General features: G+C 40.5%; 1 protein-coding gene and 1 non-coding gene across 2 annotated transcripts; one reads left to right on the top strand and one right to left on the bottom strand.

The window, feature by feature from the left end:
* Positions 1–369: 369 nt before the first annotated feature.
* On the top strand, positions 370–1,796 carry LOC113282592 (protein COFACTOR ASSEMBLY OF COMPLEX C SUBUNIT B CCB3, chloroplastic-like). Its single transcript, XM_026531632.1, has 3 exons — positions 370–444; positions 540–589; positions 1,092–1,796. The coding sequence occupies exons 1-3, from the start codon at positions 399–401 to the stop codon at positions 1,620–1,622; spliced, it is 627 nt and encodes a 208-aa protein (XP_026387417.1). The 5' UTR covers positions 370–398; the 3' UTR covers positions 1,623–1,796.
* Positions 1,797–2,102: 306 nt separating this feature from the next.
* TRNAE-UUC lies at positions 2,103–2,176 on the bottom strand. The gene has a single exon. It is a non-coding gene; the product is annotated as a tRNA-Glu (tRNA).
* Between the last annotated feature and the right edge of the window lie 12,409 nt (positions 2,177–14,585).

Genomic DNA, 14,585 nt, shown 5'->3' with positions numbered 1-14,585 from the left:
AGAGTACAAACTTGGGAGTGGGTAAACATAGTGCTGCAATGCAATGTTTGTTTAAACTTTCTGCAACAAACTTTTGTTTCTAGGACTTTCAGTTGAATACTTGAAGTGATCCTTAGTTTCAAGAGATTTTCAATGATATATAAATGTACAGCTACAGATGCGAATAAGATGTTTTGTTGCATCTCAAAATTTGTATGATCATAGAAACCCTTGCAACATAGTTGGACTTGTCAAAAACTAAATAAATTTAGGAACATGCTATTTCCTCTAAGCCCAGCCCACCAGCCAAAAATCCAAGGAACTCTTCCACGTGTCAGAAAAATGGAAGACATACTAGTCTGTTAGGATAAAGTTGGTTTGTTCTCTCATTTTCTTCATTACATACAGAAGAAGCAGAAATGGCGACCTCTTCTTCATTCCTTCTTAGTCGTCTTCAAACAAAAGGTATAATATATTTGCATTATCTCAGTGATACCTACGTGTTCATCTATTTTCATGGAATTCGTCTCCCATTTTTATAATTTTGTTTTTCTCTTTAGGACTCCCTGCAGCTTCATCATTATCAAGACAAAGGAGTTTCAGTATCTCTGTAAGTCTTCAATTGTTATTCCTATAATCAATCTCTGAACAGAATCAGTTACTTATTAAACTGAAACTGGCCTGTATACAATTTCGTCAATAATAGCATTATGTGAAATGTAAGAGAAAAATTTACCATCTATATCGCCATGGGATACATAGTGCTGTAGTTTCAATGTTTACATATTTGTCGTGTGCTAGAGAAACAGAAATGTTTGGTGCGATTGCGTTTTGCGATTAAAGGAAAGGGGTCTAGTGTAGTCTGGGAGGTGATTTTTAGTGGACATGGGTACATGGTCTAGATAGAGATGAGTGGAAAACTGAATTCAGGATTTAAACCTGGAGGCTGGAGCCTCAACTACAGTTGGATGTAGTCTACTGAAACTCTCAGTTAATTCTGTAGCGTCTGAAACTCGGTTAATACTATTCTGGGTAGTCGCTGACAGTATAATATGGTATTCGAACTTTGTGATTGTATGTATGACTAACATTGAATGCTTATTTCTTCTCAGGAAAACTCAAAGTGTCTTACCAAAAGCAGGCCATGTAGTGGTTTAACAGCCAGATACGGTACATACTGTTTTTTAGGCATTGCAGAAGCATCTAACAGCGCTGAAGTCGCAATCCCATTCTTGGAAAGCTTACAAAACTCATTAAGTTCATCAGCAATTCCACCAAATGTCCAAGCTGAAGTACCACACCCGCTATCTGAATATATGCAGGGATTGCTGTTACTAGGAGATTTGGACCCTGCAACAGCAAAAGTGGCAATAGGAATCTTAGGACCATTTTTATCAGGTTTTGGATTTCTATTCATCATAAGAATAGTCATGTCATGGTACCCGAAACTTCCTGTAGGAAAATTCCCATATGTTTTAGTTTATGCGCCAACAGAACCGATATTGAATCCTACGAGGAAAGTGATTCCACCCCTTGGTGGAGTTGATGTAACACCTGTTGTTTGGTTTGCACTAATCAGTTTCTTGAATGAAATTTTGCTCGGACCTCAAGGGCTTCTAGTTCTTCTTTCTCAACAGGTCTAAGTGTTGAAGAGGAGATGTAAATTTATACTTTGAGAATTTTTGCAATTGGTTAAAAATAGAAAAATTGTGGTTAATAAAAGCTCGCAGAATGACTTGTGTATGAGTACAGTGTTGCTATATTGATGATGGTGTTGTATTGAGTTATGGTGTACAATATTTTTTTTGCATGATCTATACTTATAGCCTGCACTTTCTAATTAAATCCGCATTGTGGGCAGTAGTTGCTAAGATATAAAATGCTGCAAGGGAAACTCCTACAGCAGTAGTTGCTAAGATTGAAAACTGCTAGTATGGATTGAACTGGTGAAAGTTTCTTGGCCGAGTCTGTTGGAAAAAGACAGATTTTATCTAGTTTCAAACTGCAGTACTTTGTTCTACAAAGGTTCAACGACAACCTACATAACTGTTCTGTTGGATGGACACTTACAAAAAGAGAAGAAATGCTTAAAAAAAGGAAAATATAAGAAAAATTCAAAAGCATTCCATTGCCGGGATTTGAACCCGGGTCGCCTGGGTGAAAGCCAGGTATCCTAACCGGGCTGGACTACAATGGAGTCGTAGTTGGCAGGATTCATATTAAAGGCATAGTAACCATAACCGAATTTCAGGTTCGGTGTTTCTCATTTCCCAACCATGAGTGAAAATCCGGGAGTTAATAATTTCTCAGGTGTAATGCAAAAATTAAAACAACTTTATGGTTGGGATTCATAATTTTACAACCGCAGCAAAAAGTGAAACAAATTTACAGTTGGGAAAATGAAAAACTCTCTGACGGGTGCGAAAATGCTATATAACGAGTCCAAATTTATTCACACTTCTCTAACAAGTGTATATTTCACATATTCTTCTGATTGGTTGATTATTTAACTGATGTCTTCATTACCCTCCATGTTTAGAATCACGACCCTCGTTACATAACTCCATAAATTAAATTAAGGGTACTGATTGAAATGTTACGTGCACACTTGTTAAGGAGTGTACACAAATTCGGACTCATATATAACCAGCTGAATAACAGCTGAGTAACAACGTTTTTTCACGTGGACATTTATGTGGCGGAAAGAGATTGTTTTTAATTTTTTCACGTCACAAAAATTTACGAAAATATTTCAAAAATGATATTCAGCTGGCTCTTCTCCTCCCTACTCTCCTCCCTCGTGATGCCGTGGCACTGATGTGTACAAATTTCAGTCACGTGTTTCATCTCTCCCACTTCATCCTCTCTCTTCTGTTATATTCTCTCATGTATCTCTTTCTTTCTTCCTTTATTTATGCAATTTTCTTCACACCATTGTAACACTAACAAGGGAAATAAATTGATGTTAATGTTTTGCAAATACCACAATTATTCTCTTCTTCACTAATCAGACATAAGTAGAAAATAGTATCCTTCTTCGACGGTAAAATTTCGAAATCAATACCAACAATCCATTATGAGTATAGCTGCACAAGAACCGGTTAAGAAGACCTGTACCGGACTGGAACCAGAAAAACCGGACCGAAACCGTATCGGAACCGGTGTAGCCGGTACAGGGAACGATAATGAAACATGGAAACCGGTGTAGACTGAGACGGGTACCGGTTCTAGCCTTATTCTCGACCTGTACCGGACCCAGCAACCTGTTTCATCTTAACTTTAATTTAATATATATCCTAGCCGTCCAACTAAAGTTATATCTAATCCTAAGCCCAACGATCATTTTAGGTCAAGATATTTTCACTTCTTATTTCCTCCCCCTTCTCCACTGCCGAAGAGAACAACAGATGCCCTCTATTCTGAATCGAAGAAGAAAGGGTATAACAGCAAAACCATGGCGTCGTCGTCATCATTATTGCCGCAATCGTCATATCCAAGTGCTTCTCGAATCTCTGATTCTAATTGTTATCCTCAGTACTCTGATTCTCTCAAGTGTATTTGTCTTCTTCTTTTTCTTCTAGTTTGATCGGGTTTTTTTTCTTGATGAAATTTCTTCTGATCGTTATTGAAATCTTCTTGAATTGAAGTTTAAAGAAAACCCGAGACCTTAATTTGCTTGAAGAATATCTAACTTGATGGATTTTTGTGTTTTTATTGGAGCTGAAATTATTGTTAATAATGGTGAATCATAATATTATGATGATAAAACAATTCATAGGTTTAATGAATCGAGAAAGAGAAGAGGTGGCGTTGTTTCTGTTAATCGTGGATGAAGAAGAAGATGAGAATACTCGAATTGAAGACTGTAGATGGGGTTTTCAATAGATCTGTGAATTGAGAAAGAGAAGATCTTGTTCCTGTTAATTTTCATGAATATCGGTTGAATTGCAGTTGAGAAGTGTTGGTGCTGCTACAGGGAATGAATGCTTGAATTAATCAATCATTTTAACCTGAAAATTATTTTAGGGTTCATGTTCAATTGATTTTAGGTACAGCAGTTATAGATATAACTAAATAGGGTTCGTTTGATTAATTTGTTAAATTTAATTGAATGTTTGATTTACGTTTTGTTTGAGATTGAGTTGGAAATTTTGAATGGATTGAAAATGAAAAGAATAAAGAAATTTATGATTCAGTGGGTAAAAACCCGGTACCGGAGGTACAGGTACAACTCCAGGTACAGGTACCGGTCCTCAAAATGAGGTACCATCCAACACCAAGTACAGGGACCGGTTCCATAAAGAAACCGGGCCGTACCGGACCATATGCAGCCTTAAATATGAAAAAATTTAGTCTTCAATGGTGTAATGGATCAGCATAACATCTTAATTACCCATAGAAGGGCATTGAAATCCACCTCCGTTTTCTGATGAAGCTCGATTAATAGGTCCCGGTAGTATATTTTTTGAAACATTAAATACATTTAATGTGATTAAAATCCAAACAATTGGTGTGGATGGAACTGTTGACAAATTATTATACAGATCTATGATATTGACAGAGCAATTTGAATTGGATTATTCCGGTGAATTGATTGGAAGAAATAAACACGAAGGATTACCAATTAATTAGCTCCTTGAAGGTATGAAGCAAGGATTCATAAACCATCACGAGGATTGCAATCATGATTCTGGTCCAATTTCTAAAACTAATTGTTGGGTCTTAGAAGGATTCTTTTAATTCTTGTATGACATTCTATATCATCTGAATCTGATGATATCAATAATAACTTCAGTGATGAAATATTGGAAGGGTTTTGTTTTTGGAGGATCTTGTAAGGAAGCTAAAGAGGGGAAAAAAAGGAGAAAAGTTAATGAGAGTGAAACGAGAGAAGTACTGAGTCTAATGAGGAGTGCGAATTCATGCACACTCCTTAACGAGTGTATATTTCACATTTTAATCTCTACCCTTGATTCAATATAGGGAGTTATATAACGAGGGTCGTGATTCTAAACATGGAGGATAATAGGGCCATCCGTTAAATAATCAATCAATCAGAAGAATATGTGAAATATACACTCGTTAGAGGAGTGTGAACAGATTTGGACTCTACAGAGATTGATAATGTGACGTGGTTTAAGTTTTTACGTAGTTGTGATGCCGAGTAAGAATTACACGTCATGAGGGAGGAGAGTAGGGAGGAGAAGATCTATGAGAATAGCATTTCCGAAAATATTTACTCGGTAGTTTTTTCTCTTTCTTTTCTATGTTAGTCATTGTTTTTAGATCTAATTAGAAAATTAGCAGTTGTTGGTCAGTAAATGGAAATTCTTCAAATAATTCATACGGAGAGATAAATCAAGTTTAACATCACGGGCAACCAAGCTTTCTTTCATCTTTTGATCTGTTTCTCTACTGCTAAAAGTATATTCCACCACCATTAATGGCCAAACACATGAACTCATTTCATCTTCATCTTCATTGATTGATATAGTATCTAACTCCTTTAAAAATCTAAGTCATATGAGGCCCCACGTCGCACGGTGGAAATACCTCTCTCCTCCTTCAATGGTGACCCTCACCCACTCATAGAATTGCTCCGTTTCATTTTTCCTTGAAGGAGAGAAAAACAAGATTTTTACTAAATTTACACGGGAGAATAAAAAAAATAACAAATTTATATGGGAGAGTAAAACAAAATCCGGGAGAAATCCGGGAACATAAATAATAAAACAAAAACTTCTGTGAGAGAAAAAAAAAACCTAAACCTTCATATTATCTCGCATCGGCATCATTGATCTTAATATCTCGCATCTTCGATCAAAGGGTTGTTCGTATTTACTCTCTAATCTCATACCCTGCATCCTTGATCTTCATGTTTGTTTTTTGATATGTCCACATACAATTCCTTTTTCTGTTTTCTATAGGTGCAAAATCATTACTATTCTACTAATTTTATTGTTGTCGGTGAACTTATTGTAATGGTTATGATATATGCAGTAGGTTTGGATGTACGGTGTTGTCACCAGTGTGTTTAGGATTAAATATGAAATGTTAACTCTATGTGCAGTCTTTGTTTCCAGGGAATGCAAACTTACTGATGGGAGCAGAAATTCAGAGATATGCCAATGTTCAATTAATATGAAGTTTCCGCTTTTCACTATGCAGGCAGAGTTGGCCAATTATGTGCATCACCAGGAACAACAACAACATTCACCATTCCGTTTCAGGCCAATATCAAAACTTAAAGGTCATCTTTTTATTGTTTTGGGTAGGGTTCGATTTTTGAACTTGGGTGTTTTGGGTGCCAGGATGGTCAATCCCTGTTAGATAAACTCTGTGGGGCGATTCTAAGAACAATAGTCGGTTACCTACAAATTCTTCTGATACACAACTTACGATTTTGGTAATCCTATAATTTTTTGATATACTTTTCTACTGTGTCACTGTTAATTTTTGTTATTTAGCATTGGTTGATATGAATCCACAGCAAGAACTTGCTGCAATATTTAAGAAGATTAGAGACATGCAGACCTGACTTAAGGAATACCGAATTACTCAATTGTACCACCACAGTAGTTACACTAGGTCATCACTATTGGACTGCTGACTTAAGCTTTTTTATCTTTTTGACCATTAGATTTGTTGTCGCTTAATTTTCACTTTTTGAGACCAGGCCAAGTTGGTATATTTTCCCAGCTTCAGAAAGCGATTAAGGAATTCCAAACATATATAAGAGAGGTTAGCTCAGGTATGCATAATTTTTTTGTGGTGATCTTTGTTTTCTGGAATTTCAAATATGGATGTATTGATCATTAATGTTTGTCCTAATAATCTTGCAGATGGAAAAGAATGATGCTGGTGGAAGAACCCTTTCAAGTGTACCAATGTCAGGTGATAAAACCGAACTTTAAATATTTTTTTATATTAAGGACTTCCTAATAAACAAAACTCTAAATATTTGTATGCTAGACTCGGTATATAGTGCCTAAAAATATTTGTTTTATCTAAGTTGGATGTGGTTTCTTATGACAAGGTGTGTTTTCTAAAAGGTTGTACACATCTTAAAATAAACAAATTTGTACATGTTCTTCTCTTTGATTCACTTTTACTACTGTATGCATTATTGGACTATGACACATCTTAAAACAGAATACTTAATAATTTTAGCTTAAGTTATGAGTGCAGGTACTGGGAAAAGCTCAGAGATCTTGGCAGCTGAAGAAAACAAAAAAGCGAGTTGATCTCCTATAGTCTCCGTTGGTTTCCATGGAGGTAAGGGCCGGGGTTGTTTTCAGTACTGTGATTTTTTGTGTTATTGCATACAAATTATTAGGTGGAATACATCTTAAGGCTATGTAGACCCATTCATTTTATCTATGTACTCTTTTAGTTCTTGCACCGACTCGGTTAACAAGGAAAACAAGAGCCACGACATAATAATGCAGGGTCGTAAATGATTGGTTTTCTATCTTGAAGGATTGGGTAAAATTTATCACTTTTTTACTATTGCCATTGTCTGATATACGTAAGATAATTGTGTTTTCTGAATGCAACATGCATAGTATTGTGTTGCTCAAATCATATTGGATCAGAAAGTGTATATCTTATGTATTTTAAGGAACTTACTGTGCTGCCAAGGAGATGTCAGTGGGAGCAAGAGAATTCTTCCGACTTCGAGATCCGTTGTTTTAAGGTAAATGTAGTTCATAATTATTGCACAATCTTTTTTTTATTATATTATTTACATACATTTGTTGTTGTGTGCACATATTTCATCATCAAACACGTGTATATAGGAACATACGTGGAGAGCATGCGGAAAAAGTCATCAAAGCATGATGACATGTTCCCACAGCCAAGATGCCCATCCCGCCGATGTTGGATCTTTGCCCGAACAAATCTAAGGGCAGAAGTTAAAAAGACGTACTGGTAACACGATGTACTGCGGAGCACCAGATAACTCCCGAAGAGTTACTTTATCTCATCCCAAAAGAAGCCAAGATCAACGGTGGAGAGAAAATAAACTGACATGGATGTGACAGGGGCAGAAGACACTTGCCTGACACGAGCAGGCACCTCAACTACCCGCATTAAACACTCTGAGAAGCATACGTGTCGATCAACCCGTGGAACGAACGAGGACGACTCTGCGTGATGAAGTAATAAACGAAGACCCCCGCGTGATGGACACAGAACACAAGAAGATAAGGTTCCAACGGTCCTCAGAGATGGGTCCCACACTCTAACCCTATAAATACCCCCTCTCCACCAAGAGGAAGGGGATCGGAAGGGAAGGAGAGAGAAATTGTGAGTGTAAGTTAGTCCTTTACCATATACAGATCTATGTAAATCCCAAAGTCACTCGACTATATTTGTAACCATCAAGTATATAGTGAAACAACAACCCCGTGGATGTAGGCCTTAGTGCTGAACCACGTAAATCTCAGTCTTATTTACATTTTAGCACCTTATATTTGCCTAACGCTCCATGAGTTTTACTTTTATGCTTCGTTTTCTTTATCTTCCCCTACGTAAACGCCCCTCTCGATGTTATTGGATGAGGCTATGATAAACCCAAAGGTTTGGAGCCAAGGAATCAATGCCATTGTATTATCAGTGCGAGTCCGTACCTAGAGTGCGAATATTGTTTGTGAACATATAGATGCCTTCGTGATTTACGTGTTCACAATTTGGCGCTAGAAACAGGGACTTCGTCCCGGTAAAAGATTTATCTTATCCTGTGATTTCATATTAAATTAGCATATGATTGCTCTATTTCATCAGCTCTAGCAGTATTTACCTTTTGTTAACTTTACTATATTCAAAAACGCACCCGTTATCTTCGATGGTCCTGGCAGTATCTGTCGAAGCTATTTAAACTGGTTAAAATATTTATCGCTTAGATCCATGGATTTACATTTTTTAGATCTCGTACGGACCTGGCTTTCCAGTGGGTCGCTTTCAAAAAAATTTCAAAAAGATCTACGTGCATTTTCAAGGGGATCCTTCCACGTTCCCGCGTACCTTCAATGAATCCGCATTTTTAAAAGTTATGTGGCCCTCGGGCAGTTTTTCCCGGTCTTGGAGTAAGGAATTTTGTAAACTAACCCGATCCGCACGGACATTTCTGTTTCTCGCTGTTTGAAATTCCCTTGTGCAGAAAGAAGACGAAAGCGACAAAAGGACCCACGATGGAAAAGATGCAGGAAGCAGGAAAATCCAAAGTCACGTCAAAGGAAGCACCAAGGACAACCCCGATCATCACCCGGAGCAAGCAGAAAGGAGACAAAGCCAAAATGACCAGTCAGAGGAAGGACACTGCGGAAATCACTTCGTCTATGAACGCTAACTCCGTCGCAGCCGCAGCCCTTAGAGCAGCGACAACAAAGTATAGTACAACAGCGGCTTCCCCAAAGGCTGCGGAAGCCAGTAAAACTTTTGCTACGAATCAATTTCGCCAACCAAAAGAAAGGGTGTATGAATCCAGAACACCCCAACCCGCGCACGCGCCGACCTTCGGAATGACATCAACAAACGAGCAAAATCAAACTATGCCGGCGACTCTAACGCCGCAGATGGGCACTTCGCCCGATCTGAAATGCCGAAAATCGAAGCTGAACCTCCCCCACCTTTAGTGCAAACCATAGAAGAAGGCGGCACCACTTCCGTAGTAGCACGAGCTGGGACTCCCAATCAGGGGTCGAACCAATCACATCGATTGATCGCCGAGCTTGAGGAATTGAAGAAGAGCCAGAAGATTTACGCAGATGTTGTAGCTCTGTTGGCCAGAGAAAACCAGGATTTAAAAGACCGGATTGCCCTAAGCACAAAGACGAGCCAACAACTCGATGAAGCAAGTTCAAAGGCACCAGAACCAAACCGAGACCGAAGAGTCATCATAGCAACAAATGGAAAAGCGGCAAGGGGTAGTAGCGCATCCGACCCGGATTATAACGACGGAGAGTCAATCTATCACGAGCAGAAGAGCGTAGGGCACCACCGCGCGATGGAAGAGCTGCGTGATGAAATGATGGCAGAGATCGGGCAGTTAAAAAGTAGACAAGGCGGGGGAAGGTTAGAAGAGGTCATGAGAGAGGCTAACTCCACGCCCCTAACTCATCGCCTGGCCAGCACCCCTATTCCACTCAAGTGCCCTGTCCCGACATTTGAATGCTATGACGGATCCAGTGATCCCGCTGCACACATTCAGTATTATAACCGTGTCTTGGCTAGATGGAGTCAAAACGACGCAGTACTCTGTAGGTACTTCCCATCGAGCCTGAAGGAATCGACATTCTCTTGGTTTGATAATCTGCCGCCAGACTCCATCCACTCCTACGACCAACTCGCAGAAAAGTTCTTAAGAACTTACATGTACAACAAGGTTGTTAATACTGGAATGGATAAGCTCTTTTCGCTAGAAATCGGCTATAAGGAAACCACGAGGGAATACACTAACAGATGGCACAAGGTCTTCCAAGCCATAGGGAGTGTGGACCCGGTGGTAAGTATCAACTGTTACAAGTGGGGATTAGACCGAATGAGTCCACTATTCGTTGAGATTCATGGAAGCGTACCTAAGACAGAGGGAGATCTTCGAATAATTATTGAAAAGCACGCTCGTCTTGAAGAAATCCAGCGTGAAAACCCTAGGGCATACACGCAGAAGTCTCACCGTACCAATTCAGCAGAACAAACCAAGGGGGACAAAAGGAATTGTTCAGCGGAGAGGCCTCACGAAGACAGGAAGGAACGAAGGGACGAACGACGAACAGGCGATCGAAAATTTGAATATCAAGTTTACACGAAGCTCAATGCTAGCTATGCTCGGATCCTGAGAGAGATCAAAGGAAGGGAAAACCTGGAGTGGCCATGGTCTAAGGGAAAACAGCCCTCGAGAACCGAGAAGTCTAAAGATTATTTTGAATATCACTGCTTCAACGGACACCAGACCGAAAAATGTAAAAACCTCAAAATAATGATCCAAAAATTAATCGATGCTGGCGAGCTCAAACAGTACATACGAAAGGATGTCACCGAGGATAGATCTAAACGAACCAAGCCAGTACAGCTTCCAGAAGGGAACCGCACAATCAACACCATTTCGTGTTCTGAATCCGCAGGGCCCTCACTTACAGCACAGATAGGAAAGAGGTTACGGAAGCAGTTCGAAGACCGCTGCGAATTGTATAAGATCGATGGGATAGAGGTGGACAAGCACGAAGAGTGGATGGAATCGCCTATTATTTTCGATGCTGAGGATATCGAAGAGGACATGGAAGACCATAACGACCCCCTAGTCCTCACACTACCAGTGGCCGGATGTAACCTCAAAAAGATCCTCATAGACGGGGGAAGCTCAGTAAACGTTCTATTCTACGACACATTCAAACGAATGAAACTCCATGAAGAACAGCTGATGACCTCTTATTACACCATCTACGGATTCAATGGTTCACCCACGAAGCCATTGGGAGACATCGTGTTGCAAGTTAACGCCGGACCCATGAAAGTAGAAACACGATTCAGCGTGGTTGACGCCCCATCCCCCTACAACGCCATTATCGGACGAAAGTGGCTACATAAACTCAAGGGAGTGGCGGCAACGTACTACCAATATCTCAAATTCCCTACACCTGAGGGAGTAATGGAAATCAAGGGAGATCGGGTCTCTACAAGGGAGTTCCAAGCCACTCAGGATCGCATCAACAACGAACAAGAAGAGCAGCGAAAAACCCGAAGAATTAAAAATAAAGAAGCCGCGAAAGAGAAGGCCATAGACCTGTTCCTCATGGAAACTACAGGAAGGGGTTTGACCAAAGATGATAATGTCATAAACACAGAGACAAGTACTTTAGCAGCCAACGAAGGACAGAAACATACTAAATAGCAATCAAAGAACGTCCCAGTTCTCGGGGGTCCGAAGCCGGTGTTCACGCCAGTAGAGCCCGTAAAAGAAATCAACATAGGAACGGAAGAAAACCCGAAGATGATCAAAGTAGGGACCATAATGGACGAAAAAAGAGAAGATTCTCTAATCAAATTACTTAAAGAATACGCGGATGTATTCGCCTGGAAATTAGGAGATATGCCTGGGATTGACCCAAAAGTAATCCAACACGAGCTGCGCATCAAACCAGGCACACCACCTTTCAGGCAAAATATAAGAAAAGTTGCACCGGAGTATCATAAGGCCGTGGAAAAAGAACTTCGGAAACTACTAGACGCGGGTTTCATCAAGGAAGTCAAGTACCCTACGTGGATCTCCAATATGGTCGTCGTTCCTAAGAAAAATGGAGGGGTTAGGATATGCATCGATTTTACTAACCTCAACAAGGCATGTCCAAAGGACAGCTATCCCTTGCCAAGCATAGATCAGCTGGTAGAGGCGGTAGAAGGATATGAAGAGCTGTCATTCATGGATGGACATTCTGGATACAACCAAGTAGCCCTGGCATAAGAAGATCATCCACACACAGCGTTTTACACCCCACATGGCCTTTATTGCTACACTAGAATGCCTTTCGGACTTCGAAACGCAGGGGCAACATACCAAATAATGGTCGATGCTATCTTCAGGCCATGGATTGGTAGTACCTTAGAAGTTTACGTTGACGATATGCTCGTCAAAAGCAAGCTGCGCAAAGATCACCACCAGGATCTGAGAGATATCTTCGAAGCAATGAGAAAACATCACATGAAAGTGAATCCAGAGAAATGTACTTTCGGCGTCACCTCGGGAAAATTCCTCGGGTATCTGGTAACAAAAAGGGGCATTGAGGTAGACCCAGTAAAGATTCAGGCCATAGTAGAAATGTTGTCCCCGAAGAATTTAAAAGAAGTGCAGAAACTCAATGGGTCCATCGCAGCCTTGGGCAGATTTATTGCCCGATCCTCGGACAAATGCAAACATTTCTTCAATATTCTCAAAAAATGGAGTAAGTTTGAATGGACCGCAGAATGCGAAGAAGCCTTCCAAAAAATCAAAGAACACCTAGCTTCAATTCCGATCCTGCAGAAACCAGATCCTGATGAGGTTTTGGCATTGTACATAGCAGCAACAGAAGACGCAGTCAGCGCAGTGTTGGTCAAAACCAATACGAAGATAGAACAGCCTATCTATTACGTCAGTAAGACCCTCATTTCTGCGGAAAGGAACTACACAAATATCGAACAACTTATCCTAGCATTGGTTTGGGCTACTCAAAAGATGAGAACCTACTTCCTAACTCACTTCGTCTGCGTCCCATGCAAAGCACCACTGGAAGCAGTCCTCAAAAGCGCGGGAAAAGTGGGCAGAATAGCCAAGTGGAACACCCACCTGGACCAATTCAACATCATTCATGAAATTCAACATTCTCGAAAATCCCAAGTTTTGGAGGATTTCTTAGCAAACCTCCCCCTGGACAACGACGAAGAGATTAAGGGAATACCAGAAGCTGAAGAAGAAAGCAAAGATCCAATGGATATCCTCGAACCCGCGAGTCAAAGACAATGGGAAGTCTTCGTCGACGGTTCCAAAAATAAGGAAGGAGCAGGAATAGGCATTGTCATCACCACCCCAACCGGAGAAAAGATTGTACAGGCACTCAGGTTAGAATTCAAAGATCATACCAACAACATCGTTGAATATGAGGCAGTCGTACATGCCCTCCGTGTAATAATAGAAATAGGGTTAACCGATGTAAGACTGACAAGTGATTCGCAGCTTGTCATACGGCAAATAGAGCTCGAGTACAATGTGTACAATGACACCCTCTCAGCTTACATGGCCTTGGTCCAAACATTGGCGTCACAAATTACGAACATCAAATTCCGGCACTTATGCAGAAAGGATCTCAGGCATGCGGATGCCCTAGAATATATATCATCCATGCTGAAGGATAAAAGCGTCGAAGCTATTAAAATAACAAGGGTATACGAGCCTTCGATTGCATCTCAATTCTCCTTCGCTACCAATCAAGATACAGTGGAAGAAAATATCGAAGACCAAGTAGGAGAAGACATCCATAACGATTTTGACGAAGAAGATATCCTGTCAAGAGCAAATCAAGACGAAGACTTCATCAACGAAGATGATTGGAGAACGGTGATCCATGCGTTTCTCGAAAAGGGAAGCTTACCCGCGAATCATAAACAAGATAGGAAAATACTCTCCAAAGTAGGAAGATATGATCTCCGGGAGGGGGTCCTGTACAAGAAATCCTTCCTCGGGCCATTACTACGTTGCTTATCCCGGAGAGAGGGGCACCGAATTCTAAACGACATCCATTATGGTGACGCAGGGAATCATAGCGGCATGAGGTCACTAGCCGACAAAGCAAAAATGCAAGGATATTACTGGCCCACAATGATACAGGATGCCGCAAGGATGTCCCGACAGTGTGAAGAATGTCAGCGCTTCGCCAAAAAAAAACACGCGCCGGCAACACTGTTAAATTCTGTAGATAGCCCGTGGCCATTTGCGAAATGGGGCATAGATATCGTCGGGCCTTTCATCGAAGGGTCAGGGAAAAGACGATTTTTGATAGTAGCCACGGACTACTTCAGTAAATGGGTGGAAGCCAAAGCCTTAGCCAGGATCAGAGACGTGGACGTGTTTA

The sequence above is a fragment of the Papaver somniferum genome, chromosome 5 (assembly GCF_003573695.1).
Source record: "Papaver somniferum cultivar HN1 chromosome 5, ASM357369v1, whole genome shotgun sequence".
Classification (NCBI taxonomy): Eukaryota; Viridiplantae; Streptophyta; class Magnoliopsida; order Ranunculales; family Papaveraceae; genus Papaver; species Papaver somniferum.
Note: the sequence above shows the minus strand (reverse complement) of the source record. Positions and strands in the feature narration are given on the sequence as shown.

Coding starts and splice junctions, on each gene's coding strand:
- LOC113282592 (XM_026531632.1), top strand. CDS start 399: ATGGCGACCTCTTCTTCATTCCTTCTTAGTCGTCTTCAAACAAAAG. Junction 445..539: donor TAGTCGTCTTCAAACAAAAG/GTATAATATATT, acceptor TTTTCTCTTTAG/GACTCCCTGCAGCTTCATCA. Junction 590..1,091: donor AAAGGAGTTTCAGTATCTCT/GTAAGTCTTCAA, acceptor ATTTCTTCTCAG/GAAAACTCAAAGTGTCTTAC.